The sequence below is a fragment of the Haemorhous mexicanus genome, chromosome 5, assembly GCF_027477595.1.
Source record: "Haemorhous mexicanus isolate bHaeMex1 chromosome 5, bHaeMex1.pri, whole genome shotgun sequence".
NCBI classification, from domain to species: Eukaryota; Metazoa; Chordata; class Aves; order Passeriformes; family Fringillidae; genus Haemorhous; species Haemorhous mexicanus.
The window spans coordinates 27194207-27217337 of NC_082345.1; the positions used below are offsets into that span (position 1 = coordinate 27194207).

The window sequence follows — 23131 nt, forward strand, 5'->3', positions numbered from 1 at the left end:
CCTGGGAATGTGGGACAGTAACAAGTTCAATGTTTGCCTCACACTACTTACAGCTGAGTAGCAGGCTACTGCTAATAAGTGTTGGCACTGCTTTTCCTATTTAGACTGTGCTAGGAATTTGAAGATGTCTGGAGGGAAATGTGCTCCTCTGCCATGTTCCTGTTTTGGACAGCAGCAGGAGACCACCAAGGAAAGAGATGGGGTGCTGCAGAAACAAGGTTTGTGACTTGATAGCTTGGCTGATCACTTTACTGGTGCCCCTCTCCTCACACAAGCCAGGCTCCATTCCAGTCCCATTTTGTGTTCCACTGCAAACTCTGCAGTCACATAAAGCTGCAAAACAGGCTTCCAAATCCCAGTGTAGGTTTTATAAATGATGATAAGGCTGTGGAGTTAATTTTTATTTACATAACATTTCAGGCAATTGACATAAACATTTGTAAGTTGTATGGAGGAATGTCATGGCAGCTCAAAGGCCTGTATGGACACATGGACAATCCTCCAGACAGATTTAGGGACATCTGCTGCTACTTGTGCAAGAGAAAAGCACAACCTTCTCTCTCCATATTTTTACATGTGCTTGGCTTTCAAACATGTGAACAGTGCACACAGGCCCAGTGTTTTGTCAAAGGGAAGAGAAATGGACACGTTCCACAGGGATTTCATGGATTGTATTGATTTCCAAACCAAGCCTATTTAATTAGGGTGAGAAGGAAAAGGGCAGGAAGAATAAACAACACAGGCAATGGCAAAAAAAAATTTACAATAAAATATGTTCGCTCCCTTAAGCAATGGCCACCAGGATCAGCCACACTACACAAATATTCCAAGCCACAGCAGAAGGGGAAGAGTATATTAAAATAAAAATCAGCCACACACTGCCTTTGACAACAGACTTGAAAGAAGAACCAAAGGGGATCACACCTCACCCCTCTGTCCAGGAGCAGCACCCCCCTGGCTCAGAGAAGCAGGGCAGCAGCAGCAGCAGCACAGCCTCCCTCTGGCACAGTGCTAAATGCTATAAGGCAGGAGTCAAAGTCCAATAAAACAGAATGCCCAGCTGGGTTGATCCAGATGAGGGATCTTCTGGGCCCCGTGTTTAGTCCTGGCACCCTTGCCAATGCAACCAAAATGGAGAACTCTTCAATTCATGCTGAGCTCACAGCAATACAGACTTATTTTAGCATAAGCACCTGCCCTACAGACCAGGGAATCACTTCAAGAGGAGCAGGAAGACAATTCAGCAGGATTTGTTCAAGTTTATGAAAGCAGAAGGAAGGACAGATTTCCTACAGAAGTTAAAAAAAAAAGGACAGCATGTCTGTACGGGCTCTGGGATCCTCTCCCACTAGGCAGCTCCGAGTTCTCTGCTGATGACAGTCCCACGGGGAAGGAAGGGCAGCTCTGGTCTCCTACAGCTGGTGGAGGGTCTGTAAGAGCATGTGACGAGCAAATGAACAGGAGTCAAGAGCACGGTTGGGTCTGTGGAAAGAAGGGAGAGAGTTTTAAAATACTGAACTCAAGAATGGCTTTGTGTCTGCCTTTGACTAAGCGAATAAACACTGCTTCCAATGCATTGCATGTGTATGCCCCAAAACCTACAGATTTTGCCCTCAGTTACCTTTTCCAAAACCATTCTGTCACTGCTGGCCAGATCACTGCTTCCCATTCAGAGCCTGCTGTGGAAAACTCTCTCCTGAGAGTCCAAGTCAGGAAGGCAGTGGCCAAGAATTAGAACATTTATTTCCGTAACTATAAACAATCTGCTACTGACTTTTATCTCTGCAGCCCAGTGTAGAATGATGGAGGTGGAAACCCCCTTCCCTCTCTTCTAGCAATGGGTTTTTCCCATAAAGTTTCACTGTTTAGAGCCCCAAAACACAGGAGATTATCCTGTGAGCACTCCAATCATTTCTCACCAAGTCATCTGCTACCTATAATCAGATGGTGACTTTGGTCTCAGGACTTTTAAAGTCTTTAAAAGAGGCAGCATAACCTCCTGTTACTCTTCCCTGATGTCAAGCAACACCTGACTGGCTTTGCTGGGCTGATGCCGTTTAGGTTTTGCCTTTTTTCTTTTATATGTTCTCTGTATTCTTCACACATGCATCTGCAGTTCTGTGGTCCATTGTATCAGTGACCAGTTTTCCCAGTACCTTTCCATGGCCTTCCTTAAGCAGAAAGACAAAACAAATTGCAGAGCTCCAAGCCTCAGGAGATACAAGGCTCCATACTATCTATCTTGGTTCTTCCTGGGAACCAAGGCCAAGAACAACTCTTCAAGATACATTTTCATGGACAAAGTACAACTAGTGCTGAAGGGGGAGGTTCCAGAGAAGGGGCTTGACCTGGGGGGAATTGCATCACCACTTGTCCTCCTAACAGATGCTTCTTATCAACTATGCTAGTTTTCTAAAACTTATAAAATGAACTCACCCCTGGCGGGGGTGGACTTTTGTGGACATCCTTCCATAGCTGCCTCTGAAGGTCTTCAAATAAAGATCCCCTTTTATATTACCTCCTTACTAAAATTATCTCCAGTTTATTTTCCAGGTTGGGAAAAAGGCAACAGGGCCACCTTTCAGGGTGCCTTACAAACAGCCCGCAGAACATGCAGAACACCACCTGAAAGGGCCCAAGACAGAGGCTGCAGTAGCTAAGTCAGATTTCCACAAAATAATCTGCTCCCTGAAGTTAAACCATGGAAATACACTCACAGCAGGGTTAACATGAGGCCAAGTTTCTGTAATGTTTCCATCACCTCCCAGTAACATATATTTCTGGTTTTGCAGGCTAATTTTTTTTCTGGCTCAGCACCACTGAAACTTTTACCAGTCTCAATCCATCCATTAGGGAGCTTCCTCCAAAGAATTTTAATCCAATGTTTTCCACTGTTCTGAGAATAGAAATCATTAATTTTACCTCTCTCTTGCCTCACCACAGCAAAATAACCTTTAACAATGCACAGCTGTGAAGCCTACTCAATTTGGGGAGCTGAAATGAAGAGTGGAATATCTAGGAAGGAGCAAGGAGTTCACCTCCAGGTGTAGAGCACGAGACCAATAGCTGCAGAGGTTCTTTGGTACTTCACTCCATGGCTGCTGCCCTTTAACAGAAGCACATCCTGGAGAAGACTGAACCCTTTTTACTCCCCCCAAGAGCCATTCAATGCCTCACACTGAACACACAGTGCTGCAGAATCACAGCTTGGAGTTGATCTTCAGAGTGCTGGGAGACATATTTCAGCCCTGATCTTTGGAAGACCCAGCCCTGTTTGCAATGAGGGAGTTGGTTCCATCCAGGCAGCTGCCCATTTTTGGAACTAGAGAACCTGGACCACTGATATTGACCACAGACAAGATCTCTCAGCCCCCTCTCCTGACACTAAGCCTCCTCTAGCAACACAATTCTCTTTATGGGTTACCTGCCTGCCACCCTATGCTACAGACTGTTGGAAGAGTCCAGGGATATGATGCAATTCAACAGTAAAGAGCAACATAAAAAAAAATCCCCTAAAAACCAGCCAAACACAACCCCCATCACCTCCAGCAAGTCCCAAGTGGGCAGGCAGACATCCACACACTTTCAGCATTTCCACTTAAAAAATTATGGAGAAGCACAAGTGGATTCACAGCACCCTCTTGCGTCCAAAAACCCCAAATAAAGCTTGACAGCAAGCAGAGTAAGATGGATGCTGTTTACAGTCTGTATCTAAAATTCTGTAATTATTATTGAACAGAGAACACTGCCTACAACAACAAATTATCACAAAAGGAAGGAGGTAAGTGCCTGTTCCAGAAGCCCCTTGCAGTGAAAGACAGCAGAGCTCTGGCCTAGGCAACTACAAGAACTTTACAGCTCTAAAAGCCCAAAAGAGCTAACTGCAAACCAAAAGGAAGAAAAAAAAATAGAAAATACCACAAAAATGCATATTAGTTTTCTGTAAGTGGAAGAATCCCAGGTTTGACAGAGTGGAATTAGATTTGTTGCAGAAACAGAGGCCAGATGAGTTCTGAATATTACTAGGTTAACCAAGCAGAGGCTTAATTTTAGGATTGCAATTTTACTCTGACTGAATTCCAAGAGGAGACAAGGGATAGAGGTTAATTGAGAAGCTGTGTGTTGGTTTTGGCTGGGATAATTTTCTTCACAGGAGGGACCGTGTTTTGGATTTGTGCTGGAAGCAGTGCTGCTAACACAGGGATGTTTCAGTTGCTGCTGAGCAGGGCTCACACAGCACCAAGGCACTTTGTTTCTCACCTCTCCTAGCAGCAAGTAGGCCAGGGGTGCACAAGAAGCCAGAGGGGACACAGCCAGGACAGCTGACCCCAGCTGGCCAGAGGGATATCCCACAGCACATGGCAGCATGCTCATCAGATAAAGCAGAAGGAAGAAGCTAGCTATGATGGAGCTTTCCTGGAGATGGTGGAAGTGGTAAATTAATTCCTTGTTTTGCTTTGCTTGCAGATGCAGCTTTTGCTTTACCTATTAACCCATCTTCACACCAACCCCCAAGTCTGCTCACTTTCAGTCTTCCCCTGCTCTTCCCCAACCCACTGGGTTGAGAGTAAATGGCTATGGGGGGCTTTGGTGACAGCTGAGGTGAAACCACACCAGGCTGTTTTAACTGGTCTGGGGAGGCTCTTGAGCTGTTTACATTTACCCAGACAGATTTAAGAGCTGTTGTCCTTGTTCCCTTAAGGGAAAGCATTGTAAGAAAGGCCTATATTCATATAACAGAGAGAGATTGCCTGTATTTAGTGTACTTCATTATGCAGCACGGGACAAAAGTTTCCCTATGAAATCACAGCTTGCAACAAGTTTGTAAAGCAGAAAACTTCAGCTCCAAGCATTTCATAGCACCAGGGCCAGTGGAGCTTGGATGAGCATTGGTACATAGCAGGAGAAGGCAGGAAGAGCTGCCTTCTACTAAGGGAGGCTCTCAGCTCTCACTCAGCTTCTACAAGAGCCTATGAACAGTCTCATACTTCCCCCAAAAGACTCTCCCCTCTTGTTCGTGTAGTGAAATGCTGGCTCTGGCTTCAATAGGGTTGTTGATGAAGACCAAAACTTTACTCTTTATTTTGTCATATAATTATGTATGTATGTATAATTATGTAGCATCAGCTACAGCTTAGAAACATTTATTGGGAAAAGCCTACATGCACATGTACAGGAAGAGGGGAGACAAGTGTCTTTTCTGAACAAAATGTGTTAGGAGACTTAGAATTAAGAGGCTACTCTGGGCACTGCTACCTGACATAGCCAAATGCCCTGAATCACTGTAGGAAACAGCAGAAGTTCAGTGATATGGCAAGTCCTGGTACTTCTTGTTTAAACCTATAATGATTGAGTTGGAGGTATATTTCTTCAGTTGGTAAAGCACATGGTCACTGGCTTTTAAGTGCCTTAACCTGATCAACACAAAGAGAGGAGGCAGCAGGCAGAGTGTTCCACAAGAAGGGCCTCCAGTTGGCATTTGCACATGTGTAAACAAGACACTTTATTTTCCAAAACTGACATTAGCATGGTTGGTGCTTATGTAGCAGTGGTTTGTGTCCATATCAGTCTTGACAGCTTCAGCCACACCAATGCTTGGAAAAACTCTTTCCCCCCATCACAACTGGCCAGCTTCCAAGCCCAGTAGGACCAAGACAGACTAGCAGTATTTGACTGCATTCCTACTGTCCATGTTTCATACCGACCACAACTATCTGATGCCTCCACCTTTCACCAGCAAGGGACCCTAAGCAGCTGCTGCCAACCCATATACCATGAAATTCAGGAAAGCCTCATTTTGGACCCTACTAAAAAGCTGCTCTCACCCTACACAGCACATGGTCCATGCTGAGCCAGCCACCAAGCTCCAAACAGATTTCAGGCCTCTGCTGTTTTGCCTGAAGTGACGTTTTTGGACTGCTTCTCTGACTGTTGAACAGTAGTATGAAATCCTATTGCAAATCTCTTTGGGGGGTTTTCCCCCCTAAATATCAATGCTGAAGTTGACACTGATTTAATTCAGTAGAGATATGGTTTCCATAGTCATTTAAAACACTAAAAAAACTAAAGCTGGTGGGGACAGGGGTTGGTTCTACACCTATTGTGGAAGTAACATTCACTACAGGCAGTCAGTAAAAGCAGCTTCTTCAGTACTTATGCTCCCCATTCAGTTCTCAGAAAAATCACTAACTTGGTTGCTGTCACAGTAGGAAGTTCATTTAAAAACAAATTCAGTCTTTGTGTTTTGCAGTTTTCATCTGCTGGTGCTCAGTGTCACACAGCATGACAACTCTGGCAGAGCTCTGCTGACCCTCAACTCTGAAGGAGGCCTTGGAGGGCACAGTTAGATCCAGTGTATGCACAGTTCACTCATGCAGTGGCCAGAAACCCAGCAGGTTTCCTTAAGCTCAAAACAGCTCTTCTGTGAGAAGCATTAGCAGTCTCTCCTTCAGAGCCACCTCCTTGCAAAGCCAACTTCCCACTTTTCCCTCTTTAGGATTTTTTAAACTCTGAACCTCACATACTGCAGATAAAATAGAGGCCTATTAAGCTATTAATGCTCAGTTTTAGAACAGACATTTAGTGGGCTTTCACAACAGCTTACATGTAGCTATTAACCCTCAAACAGTTGCACAAGCTCCCACAGAGAAGACTGCATGGCAAATACAATACTCACTTTGTAACAAAAGCTGAGAGAACTGGGGCCAGGGATTTAGGGAAATAATCCTGCTGGACCATATGGTTCAAGGTCATAAGAATACCATAGAGGCTTGGTACAGTTTTGACCTTCTCTTCACTCTGAGAAATGGACAAGAAATCAGACATCAGACAACAGGGATTTGGTTTAAGCCACTGTAATTCACAGACAAGGAATTCTCTCTGAATGAAGTGCTCCCACACACTGCAGGAGAGAAAGCTGGTCACTAGCTTAAGTACAAGACAAAGGTAGCCAATTCCACAGCCTCCCAGCACCTGAAATAATGTATCAAGAACATTCTAGTACTTATCAACTGACAGTAGTACTAATAGGGAAAGGGAAGTAGTGAACCTACAAGTGAAGCATCCAAATCTTCTGAGAGGCTCTCTGTCAGTGTTCTCCTGAGGAACTTCACCAGATTTCAGTCCATAAAGAATTCAGTTGCCTTAATTTTTATTGTATTATTCTGTAGCTCATTTTTATAACACCTCCAGCTCTTTCACAGGCTCCCTCCAGAACCTGACGCAGTGTTCCCAGAACTGGTCTCACAGTTATGTACAAGATAAGGCCAACAGTCACCTCCTTGCTTACATGATGCATAAGTTATTCTTACTCCTAATGTGATGTTACCCTACATGTCCCAACTCTTACATTGTTTTCACTTATTTCTCTACTGGCATTTCAACAAAACTCCTCACTCTGCAGACAGGACCCAGACCTGTGTTCCTGCTGTGTGACCTTGGAGTTCACAGCATTAAGAATATCTGTTGCTCACATGCTTCCAGCTACACAGGACTGAAAACAGAGTATGCACCTTCTACACATGCAGGGACTGGGGATGAATTAGGCACATCACAGATGTGAATCAGCAGCTGATCCTCCTGGGCTTTTCATCAGTGCCACTTCCTGGCCTGAAAGAATTCTGCAGCAGCACAGGTTTGTGCTTTGTGCCTCATGCTTTTCCATATGGGCAAGAGGTAGGTGGCAGTCCTCAAAACAGACATTCTGCAGAACCAAATTCCACCTTGGGTTCCATTGACCTTTCTGGGAAGTGGGAAGCTCAGTGCTGGTCCAGCATACAATGAATACAGGAAGAGGCAAAACTGATTGTTAGGAAATTAAGTCATACCCATGCATGTCAAAGAGGGTCTGAATGCCAAGCTGGATACTACCAGAAGGACATTCATAAACCTGCTTAATAGCAGGCTGCTGTAACAGATGATGGCTTTTCTGTAGTTTAGAATTGTCTTAGTCCAAGTTTATATTCTCAGCTTCCAGGTCTTGAGGCAGTGAGAAACACTAACCCTTGCAGCACAAGCAGGCAAAGGTGTTAAAGGCTTTGCAGAGAGAACCACTCCACAGTCACCTCACTGAAAATAAAGCTACTAATTCTGAAAATCACAGGCTTCCTACTGATCCCTCCATCTTCTCACAGTAAGTTCATTCCTTGCAACTAAATGCTTAACACTAGCATTTGGCAAAGAGTCTCCAAAGCAAAAAGTTGAATGCCACTGATCTGGCATGAGTAGATGATACTTGCATGAGTAGATACTGGCACGAGTAGATGATTTTTGAGACATGCTCTCAAGAAATGCCCCAAAGGACCCCAATAACTAAAAACATTGGCACGGCTTTTACAGACATCACAGTCCAGCAGCAGCATCACTGCCCTACCTGAGCCTGCCTACCTTCAGGGAATGACTGAGAACCCAGGGCACATTAAGCAGGAGACGTACAAAAAGGCGACACATACTTCATCCTAATGCAACCTTGCAGGTCCAGCAGCAACTGCAAATTGCAGACTTCCTTTGTCCCTGGGCATCAGGCATGCACAGGCACTCAGCTGCTTCCATGGCAACATAATTACCCAAAATCCTGCCAGTCCGGCCTTCAACAGCCTAAACAGACCATGACTTAACTCTTTCCTGCTTCCTCACCTTAAGTAGTCCCATGTGGACCAAGAGGTTTGAGATGAATGCATCTGAATTAAACGTGGCAGAACTGAAGGCTTTTTTCATCAAGGCATCTAAAGAGATAAGCACATAAGTTTAATCAACACAAAAGAAGGACATTCATGGATTTCAAGCTTAAAATGGATCATACAGAAACTCAGCTGTTTAATCGGTTTTGTGATATAGTATCTGTTAAGATTTCATTTGTCTATGTAGCTATAAGCTCTGAAACACTAAGACAGGTAAAACCCCTTAAGCATAAAGGAGAAAAAAAAATTTAAAACATCCAGCAAAACACACCAAGCCCACATGAGAATTCCCACACGGCCAAGCTTCAGATGCAGTGCACCCCAGTCCTGTGCACCACCAGCTGCTCTGCTCAGTGCACTTGAGCATGCATGCTGTATATACATACACATAAACATGCATACAAACACGAGCAGATGACCTAGAGCTCATCAAGATGTAGAGCCTTGACTTCTTAAAGGACAGCAACAATTCACCTTTCATTTGAAACCACAAAGAATGAGAGAACACCATGAGAAAGTTTGTTCAGCTGTTTTCTGAGCTCCCTCAGGACCAATACTATGCCACAAACAATGGGCTTTGATCTCTCATGTGTACAAGGTGGCAAGGCAACCCATTTTTGACCTCTGACAACTGTTTTCTTAGAAGGGCAGAATTCACTAGAATGGCTGTAGAACAGTGCCAGACATTAACCAGGGCCCTCACTGTCATCTGATGGCTGCTTTTATGGAAGGAAAGTAATTGCCAGGTTCTACCTTTCCTGAAGAAGCAAGAATAAATACGTAAACAAACATACTTGAGACAACACTAATATCCTTTGCTCCATTTTTTACTGGAGACAACTCATAACAGGCATGAGCCAAGCTGCACTAGCTCAGTGAGGTGCCACCTGACTATTTTTCACTGATTCAACCCACAACCAACTGCAGAGAGCTCTTGTGTTACTGTTTGCAAAACAGTTTCACCACATCTGAATTCCAAACTAGGGAAATGCATAGTACACCACTTGAAGTGGTCTTCAAAATAATTGATCCAATTCTTTTGCACAATATGGTGTGGGAGAATTGAACTGCTGGGGGAGTGGAAAAAGATGAAAGGCAGTGGTCAGATGCCCAGGATTGCTAAGAAATTCCCATTTCCAAGCAAAACCATGAAGGAATATACTAGTAGTCCACACACTCAGACCTAACCCAAACTACTATTCCAATATAGTGTGAGAAATGGTCCCTTCTTTGAAGATTGGTTTCTGTGTCTTGCCCCATGTTGGAAATCTCTGCTTCCTGAAGAAATTAAAGATAAGAGACAGCAACTAGGAGATGTCTCTTTACAATCTCAGAACACTACACTAGGGAGGCACTTCCTGCAAAATGCTTTTTAAATAAACAGCCTTGGAAAGGTAACTGGCCTTAAAAAACACAACTACTGGCTTTGGACAGCCCAGCACCAAGGAGATGCAGTAAGGGCAGCATCAGGCCACTACAACAGACAGGCTTTGGCAGCACAAAATATTCCAGGTTCAGAATGACTCTTCCACTCCACACAACAGCAGGACACAGCTTGGCACTTTGTTATCTGCCAGGGACAAAAAGGCCCAATGGTCTGGCTCACAGGGGCCTTGTCCACCTTGCAGTGGTGTCTACGGCACTGAACCAGGTCACACCACAAAATGAGGAAAGGCCCAATCACCTGTTGTTTCATGCACTGCTGTTTTCACTGGGGCCTCATCTTTAAAGACTGAGGATATCCTTAGGAGGGTTGCAACTACTTTCTCTACATCAGATGTATCTGTCTGAAAGAGAAAAAATAGAGATCAGTTAACTGCTAGACAGCTACACAACATGGGTCTCTGCTAGGGCTGTGGAAAGAATTAGTCTTCAGATCACTGACATCAGCTTTGCCTTGGCCATATCACAAGGCACAAGCAACACAAACACAATTACTTTATGTAGAAGCTCTGAAGCCAGTTTAAGCATTAGCTGCATCATCTCCTTCCATAAAGCTCTTTGGGATCACTGGAGAAAAGATGCAAATCGAGGTCAAGTTATCACTCTGGTAATTAAACAATTTTGAGAGAAGAATCAAGCCCAGACAAGCACCAGCCCACCTACCTGCTGAGCTATCAGCACAGAGCACTTTGGTCCTAGTCGCAGCAGCTTCTCTGGTGATGGGAAAGCAAGGAACGTGGCAACATCCACAGGAGGAGATGGCACTGGAGTTGAAGCCTGAAAGGTGGAATACATCTCAAGTTTATTCTTGGAAGTAAATAAATTGGTTCACAGCAAAAGCAGATGGAGCAGCTCAGGGCACAGCTATACCAGGCCAAAATCTGCTCTGCTTGAAAACAGCCTGAGGCTGACCTAAGCCCAGAGCTGAAGTGGCCAGGATATGCTAGCACAAGGGCATGGCACTGCATGTACAAGGTCCCCACCACTTCCTGAACATGGAAGACTTCTGATACCCATGTGTTGCTACAACCACTACTCAGCCTTTCCCTCCACGCAGGGGTACAAAATGCCCACTTGAACAAAACATATTTCAACTAATCCATTTTATTTCCTGAATGTTACCTCCCTGGTGCAATACTGCCAGCCCATGCAGGAATGTGACTGCCTGTCAGCACTTCAAGTTCAGACTCCACAATCTCATTTCCTCCTTTACTCTTCTCCAGCTGATGAAACCAAAATCCATCTGGCAGTAACCTTACCTGTGAATCAATTATCTTCTTAGGAGTCAGTGACTCCTGTTCTTCTGCTCCTCTCTCCTTCAGCTGTTGCTGCTCCTCCTCCTCTTCCTCCTCCTCATCTTCATCTTCCTCCTCCTCCTCATCATCCTCCTCCCCTTCATCATCACTAAGGTTAGAATGTTACACATTCCATTAATTACACACCTGGAATTCCTGTACACTGAAACCCAAAAGTTTTCAAGAACAAAAGAGCAGCCTCTCCTCAAGGTCCTACTGCAAGAAGCACATGTCACCTACAACACACCAACAGGACACTCGGACTTCAGTCACCCAGCTGAGAACAGCAAGAACAGAGCAACAAACACAATCAGTTACTTAAGCTGAGGTAAGTCCATCAATGAAAATATGACAAGTTTTAGACACATCCTTGGCTGTGCTCCACACTCAGATCAACATCCACCAGCAATGAGAGAGTTCTTATTTAAAATGAGATAGGTCAGTGAAAATGTTTATGAAAATGGTCAGAAAATTTCTGATTTCAACTCTGGTACCATGCTTACCTCAAAGATCCCAGCACTGATGCCATATTGAAGCCTTCAAGGATCTCATGGAGCTGCTCACACACCTCTTCTCCCAGACAGTTACCTAGGTTGACAGAGGAAAAGGAGTGGACTTGACAGATGCACATAAGTTTGTTCTTGAGGACTTAGCTGTATATTCTTGTCTATCTCTTGTTTCTGAAATCAAACATGCCACTTCTGCACAACACCTTCGAGGCAGCAACACAAGCTGCACTTATCAGAATCAAACAGTTGTTAAAGAAATTTCAGCAGCATTACACAATGGCTGGAGAGGAAAATCCCCTAATGCTTCAGAGCTTGTTTGAGAGACTAGCTGCTATTTCTCTAAATAGCTCTTGTTCTTAGTGATTCTAAAACAAGGACACAGCACAGCACCAGTGAAATGCGGTGATCCACGGTATGAACAGCAAAAGCCAACAAAGGCAAAGTTCTCACACTCTTCTGCAGAGCTGCACACAAAGGTTTTTGTTTACAAGTATGAAGTATCTGAGATAGAGCTGAATAATTAAGTTTTACTGAAAACAGGAATAGGTATCAGCCTAATCCTTCCACCTTATCAGGTGTACCAAAAATGCTTACCAATTCACTGAGCTCATGGTTTAAGAAAACTTTCAAGATCTAACCATTTCCTGTCCCAAGGTCATGCAAGTTCAGCTACTGAGTACTGTTTTTTATATGCTGACAATTGCAAGAATCCAACATATGGTTCTGTCAACCTTCTTCCTTGTGGTTTCTGATTGGAACCAAACTATATATAGTTTGATCTAGCAAACCCACATACCATTGAGATCCAACTTCTCCAACTCAGTCTTATCTTCAATAGCTTCAGCAACAGTCAGAGCAGCATCTCGCTTGATCTCACAGAAAGACAAATTCAGTTCCTAAAAATGCAAAAGAACATTTTGTCCGCAGAATTCCTATTGAGATGTATCATATCCATAAATTTCATATCCTCACAAGTGTCCTGGAAAGACTCCTTTGAAGAGGCTCTTGGCAAAAAAAAGTGTTATTAATTGAAAATAAAGCATGACATACTCCTACCTCATATACTTGAAAGGGGAATTTTGAAACATACTGGTAGCTAGGAGCTGCACTATTAAAGGTGGCAATTTTAAAATGCCTACAAATCACTGCTCACCTAAAAGGCAGCAGACATTTCAGTCCTTAGCAGTCAGCTGACTGCAGATCTTCACTTATCAAGGGTCTCAAGAGCACTCCAAAACTCCCACTCTGGTAAGTCTAACAGAAGAAGGGCAGCTACTGTACTAAAGAGATTGCACATTTCCTTTGACACCTCAGTTGCAAGTTAAGGCCTTCAAAAAAAAAGCCATGCGTGGTACTACTTCTGACAGATCCAGCCAGCAGAAAAACCATGTGGACTAGTAAGAGTAAAGGAATTCAACAGCCAGACACCATCCCCCACCATTCCACATTGTGCTCAATCAATCCCTTCCTGAGAAGGGATTGAACATTAACAGGAGAAGGGAAGCAGTCCTTGAACAGAATGAATCAGCTGCAATTGCTTCATGCTACCTTCCCTTAACCATTTCTGCTCTGGAAAAAATGACTTAACTTCTGTCTGTTCATCTCAATACCCCATTACTTAAGTTTGCTTGGGAGATTCAGACCAGTTCCAGCAGAAGTCCCAACAAGGGACCACACACCACAAAGAACCTGCTTCTCTCTACACCAGGTTCAAACACTCAAATAGGTATTAGGTTAATTTTTGTCTTTGACTGCAAGATTAGGAATCACATGTTCAGCGTCTGTCTCAGGGTAGTTATGACTCATGGCAGGTATTTCTAAAGATCCTGGCTTGCTTGTTATAAATTTGACTTCAGCCTATCCAGAATGTTGTCAGATTCAAGTCCTGTGCAAATACTGATGTAGGAGGCTGTGGTATCACCAAAAAACTAAGAATACTCGGACCCTTGACTGATGCTCTAACAAAGAAAAAGCATTAACTGTACGAGCTATGAAATGCTGAAAAGACAAGCTGCTCATGAAGTCCCCTTCATGTCACTCCCCACTCTTGAATCTCTGGGAAGTTCTAATAGCAGGTACTTCCATGATCAGATTTCTTGTGTAGCACTTGCAGAGAGTTGAGCCAACAGTGGCAAAAAGATCAAGCAAAGACTAAAGAGATCACTGATACACCTCCACACAGCACTGCCCTCACTGGATGGTGGGATGCCACTGATCTATAGCACAGCCTGTTGGTTTCAGCTATCTTGAAGTAATCAGCAGCAGTAGGAGAATGAACAGAAAACCATGAAATGGAAAACTTGACATTTTTCCAAAGAGCTGACCAGCAGGCAGACAATACCTTTAATTTATGAAGCCCTTCTTTAACAGCATCAGCAATAGCAACAGCACCCTTGGAACGCACCAGGCAGTCCCCAAAGTTGATCACTTCAATCTGGCGAAGTGCCTTCAGAGTCTGGAGAGCAAGACAGCACAGATTTGAAAGTGGACATGCAAGTAAGTCAACATCTTATTACTTCTGGAATGCCATCTTTCCTACTGCAACATCACATGGTTCTACCAACCCAAAGGTGCTAATGCAAACCAGACTTGAGACAAAACCCAAAACAACGGCTTAAAACAACTCACGTCTGCCATGGCCACAGCTCCTTTCTCTGTGAAGGTGTTGTCATTCAAGTTTATAACCTTAAGCAGTGGGTTGATAGCAAAGGCCTGTGCCAGTGCTGTTATGCCAGGATGGTTGATTCCATTCTGTGGCATATGAACCTCTTCTAGAGTCCCAATGATCTGGGAAAGGATGTAGACAAAAAAAAAAAAAAGTTTTAGAAAGCATTCAGCTTCAATTCACCTTCAGCTCAAGAGTATGCTGCTCCATTCTTAGGATTTACTTAAAGTTGTTTTGAGTTTCAAAACTCTATTGGTTCTTCTACAGTGAATTATTTACTAGCAATTCTGTCACAAATCTAAGTAAAATCACAGACACATAGCAAGTGTCAGATACATACAAAGCCCTGATTCAAAGAGATACAAGTATCATTGTCCTATATGCCTACTCTAAAAAACTTAAACCAAGAGTTCTTCATCTGTGGTTCAAGAGCACTGAAACAGACCACACAACATCACTTTAATTTTCTAATTAAAATCTACATTTTGCCCTGATTACAGAAGCAAACATGTAAGAAACCTAGTACAAATATTGTTTATGGACTAAACAGCATGCCACATAACACAGTAATTAATTCCATTTTGGTAGTGCCATTCAATCTTGATTCTCCATGAATCACATTGTTATACAAGTCTAGTTTTTAAAAAGTCTTATTTTTGCCATGATTACTGATTAATCAAAATCACATCTAGGCAGTTCTTTACAAAAAGTCAACCTGTAACTTGCAATATCATTGTTAATATACCTGACAATCTGCATTGTAATTCAGAAGTCACTTCTAGCAACAACTGAGGTTTGAATAGGGAATTAGGTGGCCCCAATCACAGTGAATTGTCTTCCTCCCACCAAAGTGCAAGTGTGCCAGTGCCAGCTAGAGAAAGCCAGGCAACACTTCAAGCTCTGGCCAGATGATCCTACCAAAACCACCGGGCTGCTTTTGCCAGAGGACTGAGCAAAGCAGCACTCATGAGAACAAGCTGAGATACCCACCCCAGTGCCAATTACCAACCATTAGCATGGAGAGAGGAAAAGGAATAGGACTATTAAATTACTCAGGAGATGACTATTTCTCCCTCAGGTACCTACTTTACACAGCAACTAGCTATGTGTTTGGAAATTCAGGTCACAAAAACACTCAGCCAGCAACTCTAGTTCCACTTGTTGAAGACTCCAGTTTCAGCAGCAAGAAACATCATGACTTCAGTGAACAGACCACCAGCTCCTGCTTCCTAGCTGAGGCAAACTCTCTGTGCATCATCCTTAACACTAGCACTGAATCATACCTTGCTCCCATTTGCTGTCAAAGCAGCTCTGCTTTGATACTCACCCCGAAGGCTTCAGCCAGGGCAGTGGCACCATCATTCTCCAGACGATTTCTGCCAGCCACAAATATTTTTAAAGCAAGAGGCTTGCCCTGGGCACTTGATTTCCTGTGACACTCTTTCAGAGCAGTTGCCAATATCTAAAGACAAAACAAGCAGCTTATAATCCCCCAGCATATCACTCTACAGGAATCCTACATTGTTTTGTAGATCCACCTCTTGAGAAATACTTTGGGCATCACTGACAGGTACCTGTTTCTACAGCAGGTACACAATAAAACTCTCTACCTGCAACACCTCCACACTGGTCTCAGGCAAGAATTGATAATTTTACAACACTAAAACACACTGAGCCATCAAGAACATTTTGCTTCTACGCAGGAAAGATTATATGGGTAGGAAGTTGACCATGAGCTACCAATACACACTTCAAGCTAAGGAATTCTACTGGGCTGCCCTGGGAAAAAGGACTCACAGAGGGTCAGATCCTTCTCTACTTAGCTCTGTGAAATGCATCCAAGCACAGTGTCTGGGCTCCTACATTGATTTACTGGGGCAAGTCCAGCAAAGGGTACCAAGGACAATTGAAGAACTGGATAATTTTACTCACTAGGACAATACTGGCCCCTGAAATTAAGGCTGCAGAAGAAAAGGCTCTGGGGGACATATTATCCATGTGTAAAAATAGCCAGAACAACAAGATAAGGAGAGAAGGTGGTATAAAGAAGGCAGAGTCAGACAGAACTGCACACAAAGCGCAGGGAAAACACCACTTTAACACAAACCCCCTTTTTTTACTGTGAGGGTTGTTTAACACTGGGTTAGGTTATTCATAGAGCTTGTGAAGTCTCCATATTCAAAACCTGACTAGACCAAGCTTGAAGAACCCGGTGTACTTGTAGTTGCCTTAAGCAGGGGAGTTGGCAATCACCAAAGATTGCTTCCAACTTCATTCCCAAAGAGGAGATAACCTTTACCTTGCCACCACCAATGCCCATGCCACAGTTATTGAGCTTGAGCTCCTGCAGAGTGTAGCATGCAGGGCTCTTCAGCAGAGCCTCAAAGCCACGCACACCGTCTGGCCCAAAGGCATTGTCACTCAGGTCCAACTCCACCAGCTGGGCTCCAGCAGCAATGAGTGCATCCCCCAAAGAGATCTGTAAGGAAACAGATGGCAGTGGGAGGGGGGAATGGATTAACTTCTAGTGACAGCATCACTGCAGGGGCTAGGTATGACAGTGATGCTGCAAAAAAAATTTCCACTTTGAAGACATTCTGCAAAGCTGCATGGGGAAATAAAACTTTACTGCTAAATCCAGAGAGGAAGTTGCACAAATTAAGCTAAAGATAGCCATGAAGTAGTTATCAAGATACTATCCCATCCCTTTAGGTCAAATACTTTTCAAAGTGAATCTCCTGCTCTACAGTGCTGAAATGTTGAGCTTATGTTCTGGCTTCACAGGACTCGAGGAGACAAGGAGCTCTGTACAGGTCTTAGAAGACACAGCCATATGATTTACTTTGAAAGCTTAGCTCTCACTTTATCTATTGGGTCATGAAGATGGTTTTTCCCAGTGAAAAGCTCCTTCACCAGCATGGACTCACATTTAGCCTTTAATCAACTCCTCTCCACCATACAGTAAAAGCAGAAGAGAACCACTCACCTATTCTGAAACATTTAGCACTAACAACACAGAGAAGGATCAGCTCTGTACCAAAATACAGACTCCCACAAAAACCATGACAGGTGAGAAAAGAGGTTATATTAGTCAGAAGTCTCAGATCTAGTTTTTACTTACCAAAGCAGGAGGGATCTCAGACCTTAGCCTGCCTGTGAACATGTCACTCCAATGACACCTCTAAAATAAGAAGCAGACAGATAAACCCCACTAAAATATTTAGGTCAACTCAAATGTAATAAACATTTACACATACAAGATGCTTTACATCACGGGAGACAGCTTAATGCTGTCTCCTTTCCCTTGGGTTGTCATTTGATTGTAATAAAGAGCTGCAAGAACCAGTGTTACAATCACTTCACTTGCAAGGACAAAGTAACTGAAATTCTCACTATAAACATTATACAAGAATTCTTGTTTGTGTTCAAGCTGGAATTATTTTTTTGCTGAGAAAACTGCCACTAAAAAAAAACAACAGGAAACAGAAGAATACATTAGCAATGCAGATTTTACTAAGGTATGAAGCCCAACAATCTGAACTTACTTGAAAAGCCACATTTGGGTGATTAATACATATCAATGTCTCATACCACTCTCCTTCAAGGGACAGTGTAGTGCCTCTAGTAGCACAGCATCCCCTTAACATTAGGCTAAAGCAACAGTAGGAAAACATTGCTTGAGCAAAGATGACCCTCCTGTTGCATTTCCTCCCTACTCAGACATTCTCTGAAGACTCACTCTAAAGAAGATTCAGCTCAGTTTTTCAGAGAACTTCATTTGAACTTAGTCTTCTGTTGCCATGGCTTTGTTTACAGATGCTGCCTTCAATAGAGGCTCTTCCTCACACAGCTTCCCAGCTTTAAGATTGGAAGCCTTCTCCACAGGAGGTTAGGATGCCAAAGGTATTCCCATTATCCCAAAGTCTCCAAGTTATGCTGTATTTTCTTAAGATTGCTCTTCCTCCCAGAAGAGCCACCAAGCAAGCTTCAGAGGTAACCCAAGGCAGGTCTCTGTAGGAAGAGTCTAGACAGGCCTACATTATTTCCTCCCCTTCACTACTCCCCACTTAAGAATCTCACCTTGAGCTCACTTTTCTTCTCCAAGGCCTTGGCAATAACTTTTGCTGCCTCCACACCCACTGTGTTGCCTTCCAGGCGCAAGGCTTCCAGGCCATCAAATTCCTCAATTTGCTTGATCACTTCTTCAGCTGCAAGAAGCAGATAATCTAGTTGGCCTTTTAACCAATGTCTTGGTTACCACAGTAACCCTCTGAGATCCAGTAAAAATCTAGTTCCTCTAGCAAAAACAGCTAGAGCAACACCTGAAACAGCAATGGGAACAGAGCTGAAGTGCCAGACCACCAGAAAGGACACTCTCCACTCCCTACCCTGCCTTCTCATAATTCTACTCCTCTACTATAGTCTATGTTCTATTCTGATAGCCATGCTCCTATTTGCATAAGTAAGTTTCTTTATTTCCCAAATAAAATTCTCCTGCCATTCAGCACAGGCCTTAAAAGCTAGAGCGAATGTCCCTGGAGAGGTGCAGTGACTAAGTTGATGGGCATTAGTGTCAATCAAGAGGAAAAAGTTCCCACTGACTGGCAGAAGAAATGTCTGTTTAGCAAACACATCAGGGTGGAACAATTTAGCTCTACAGTAATCCTGTGCAAGGCAAAGAGCAAGCTGCATCTCTCCTGCCAATGGGCACTGGCTATTGTTCCCAAGACCCAAGGCCTTTCCCCATGGTTCAGTGCCTTTGAACTACTAAACCAATCTATAAAAAAGCTCCACCTTTGGCAAAAAAAAAAAAAAAAGGCTATATAGTATATATATACTATATATATTATTTGCTATATACTATAGCAAATAACCTCTCTGAAAAACATGCTGTTTTTCTTGGTGTGACAAATGTTGATCTAATACATACATTTTCACCAGATACTTACATTAGCAGCCACTGTAGGACTTATTGTGAAACACACATACAGAAACAAGACAGAAATAAGGTGAACTACTGCAGCAGGCTAACATATCAGCCCATTGCTCTGTGCACCTCTTGCTCCAAGAGCTGTGATTCACTCATTTACTGTTTTTAACAGGAGCAATGACTTCTAATGCCCAATAACTGTCAAAAGCACTTAGAGAGAACACCAAGAATACAACAACTGCAAACCAGGCACCCAAACCCCAGTTACAGCAGCTGCAGCTCTCCCAGGGCACCACGTGAAAACAGGGTACCAGAAGGGCAGCAAACATCGCTATCAGAAGCAGCTGTAGCTGACAGACCCCTGCATTGCAGGTATGTTATGACAACCTGTCCATGCAGGATTAGCAGAAAGTTTAGCACAAGATTTGACAACTTCAGGGAGATGCTTTCAAAGCACAAAGGTATTTTCTCTTACCATCTTCAGCTGTGTTGAGTTTAAGGCTCTGGCCTTTGAAGCTCAACTGTCCACCACCCACTTTGGTTTTGGCAAGTGACTCTGCAAGCTTAGTGATGTCTTCTGATGCCATTTCCCCGCTTTTTCCAAAAGTTAAGAACTGTCAATTAAAAGAAATGGTCATAGTAAAAACTCTAACAAGACAGGAATATTACATAATCTGTACAAATAACCTATATCAAATATCAAAAAACCTGTATCAAACCTATAGAAATATCTATAAAATAACAATCTATACAAATGACCAATTTATTTGAACACTTGTGGTTTTTGTTACTCAGATATTTAATTGAATTTTCCATGTCATTACTACTTTTCCCCAGAGCTCAATTAAGACAACTAAGCTAGATTAATATTCCAAAGCCAGCCAGTCAGACAGCGCTGATTCTTCCAACACTGACAATATACTTCATAAATAAACAGTAGGTAAAACTATGGATTAAGGCCACATTAAGACATTACTCTTTGTGCAAGATTAACAATTACAATGCAATATTCCTCTCATTTCAACCTCCATCCTTTAATTATATGTGTTGCATGCTTCCCCTGCTCTCTCATTCTAGCAAGCTAGAATGAACACAGTTGCTTTTCCTTTTCAGTGATATTCCCAGAAGTGCCCTTGTCAGCACAGTTCCAGAACCACCGAGCTGCTGAAAACACTGTGTGTGCTGCATACAAAAAACTCTCTCAGCTTCCTGGGTGCTCTTTTCTTTCAGATGCCCCACACAAATTCATCACAAGTTAAACAGGATGATCTTACAGTAAATTAGTGAATATCTAGCCTTGAGACACAAGTCTAAAGCTAGCCATGGCTGGTAGCATCTGCATAGCATTATTTAATGAATATTAATCACTGTCTGAAGGGACTGGCCTCCATCCATTGAGCAGGATAAACAGAGTACATTTCTTATCCCACTGCCTCTGCTGGGATAAAAGGCTACACACAACTAATGCTTAGAAACCACACACTTAGACTTCAGATGTCAGGAGGGATGAACTTCCATTCCTACAACACAAAACTGGTTCCCTTCTGCTCCTGTCTGATTAGAAGCGACCCCACACTCTTATAGCTGTTTGAGGTCAGCAGTGCTGGTTTTAAAACATCCCTATACAAAAGCTCTATATTTTCCTCCACATCCTTTCCTCCTGATACCCATCTGTAAAGCCTCCAGCTTCCCCAGAGTATGACTTGTCTTCAGAGGTCTTTAATTTTAATATCCCTTTTGGAAACAAGGGGTGAAAATCTCCAAGGCTGAAGAACATAATTTGTCTAGGATGACTATCCTCTCAAGTAGGTGCTGCCAGTAGAAAGAAACCTGATACCTTCTGAGGCTACCTGGAGCAGAGGCTAGACAAAGTTAAAGGAATAAAGCAGGTATTAACTAAAAGGCCCTCAAAAGATACACCTTGGGCAGTGCAAGAGCCCGGCCATGGCTCCACCCAAGATGGACCCCTGGTCACAAGGTTTCACACTTTTATAAGTTTTGGTCCATTTATATGTTGGGGTTAATTGTCCAATTTCAGCTTCAGGTTATGAAGTCCCATCCTCCCAGACTGCTCTCCTCAATTTGCTGCTGTTTACACTTTCTGGGCCTGAAGCTGCAATGGTGTCCTTGGGTCTCAGGCTGGAAAAGGATTGCTTTGTCTAACTGACCTGTGAAGAGAACTGGCTAACGCTTTATATAATGTTCAGAGTTACACACTAAGCAGTAGTACAGAATCTAGAAAATATGAAAGCTAAAACTTAAGGCATCAAACCTACATCACTTAATCCATTCCTACCAGATCACCCAGATACCAAACTCATGGACATTCCCAGCCTCTGCCAAACCAAGACTGAGAAGGAAGAAGAGGACATCCTCCAAACCATGAAGGCTTTACCAGACAGGAACAGAAGTTGATATCTGCAGAAGTTAGTCTGTCCACCTAGTTCAACTAACAACTTTACTCTTAAAAATCAGTTCCATTCTACTATGATCATCTTCCTTACACATGTTCACATCCTCCTGGCTTCTTTTTCCCTTGAATCGCCTTTGTCGTTCTTCACCTTACATACAGACTCCCTCCTAATCTCAACATACAAATTCAGCATCACATCCCGTAGCATGTTTTATAGCACGTGTCAGCCACACCCAACTGTCAACCTACCAGAAGTCTCTTCACCGCTAATTCTTCCACAGAGAAAGCTTTGGAGGGGAAAAAAAAAAAGAAAAAAAAAAAAAAAAAAGAGTTAGTCTCCTTGTCAAACACAACCAAGATCTGAAAATGCCTAAAGACCAGGTTTTCTTTTCACTTAAGGGCTGTAGGAAACTTAACACTTTCTGATAATCAAAAAGTTAGTTCAGACGAATACTTTAATTACAACACTTCGTCGACCCCAAGAGCCAACACACCGGCTACCTGCTGCTCGCCCAGCACCGGGGCACCTGGTAGAGCGGGGCGACAGCCGGAGGTCCCCGCCCCACCAGCCCCCGACAGCCTCGCAGCGTCGCTCGCTCCAGGGCTGGCCGAAGCTCCTCTCTTCCCCCGCGGGAGCAGCCGAGCGCCGGCCACACGCTCCCCCCCGCCCCACGCAACGGGGCCAAAGCGCTCCCGGAACGCCCCTTGCCGCCCCGCGCGAGGAGCGGGAGCGGGACCCGCGGCCGGACACGCGGGACGCGACCCCACGGGCGGGGATCCTCGCCCGCGCCTGGGAGGGGCGCGCGTGGGAGCGCCCCCCGCAGGCGGGGCCCAGGAGCGCGTCAGCCCGCCGGATCGCCTCCGCTCACGCACGGCCCCTCCGCCGGCCGCTAACGGCAGCGGCTGCCGCCCGTCCCCTCACCTCCTCGGGGTTCCGCCGCCGGGGAAGGCGCGGGAGACTCACGCCGCCGCGCCGGGGCCGCTGGGTGAGGGGCGGGCGGGGGAGGCGGAGGATTTGAACGCCGGCAGTTCTGCTCCCCGCTCCGCGATTGGCTGCTGCCTCGTGACGTCACGGAACGCGCTCCACCGCCGCGCCGCAGCCGGGGTCGCCACGCCGGGCGTGGGCGGGGCTGCGGAGGCGCGCGGCGGCGGCCGCGGGGCACGCCGGGAGGTGTAGTCCTGCTCCTGCCCTCGGCTC

At 44.2% G+C, this 23131-nt stretch overlaps 1 protein-coding gene across 3 annotated transcripts; it reads right to left on the reverse strand.

The window, feature by feature from the left end:
* Positions 1–649: 649 nt before the first annotated feature.
* Positions 650–22994, reverse strand: RANGAP1 (Ran GTPase activating protein 1). Of its 3 annotated transcripts, none has more exons than XM_059846517.1 (17): positions 22856–22992; positions 22183–22220; positions 19996–20134; positions 18671–18798; positions 17712–17771; positions 16890–17069; positions 15918–16052; positions 14554–14712; positions 14267–14380; positions 12722–12821; positions 11920–12004; positions 11381–11525; positions 10785–10898; positions 10363–10465; positions 8635–8723; positions 6677–6798; positions 650–1482 (listed from the first exon to the last, which is right to left on the reverse strand). In XM_059846517.1, exons 3-17 carry the CDS (start codon positions 20105–20107, stop codon positions 1413–1415), a joined length of 1716 nt encoding a protein of 571 aa, XP_059702500.1. In that variant the 5' UTR covers positions 20108–20134; positions 22183–22220; positions 22856–22992; the 3' UTR covers positions 650–1412. The 3 variants fall into 3 exon arrangements, with proteins under 3 accessions (XP_059702500.1, XP_059702503.1, XP_059702501.1); XM_059846520.1 differs by lacking the exon at positions 22856–22992 and adding an exon at positions 22435–22454; XM_059846518.1 differs by lacking the exon at positions 6677–6798 and having other exon boundaries at positions 22856–22994.
* Between the last annotated feature and the right edge of the window lie 137 nt (positions 22995–23131).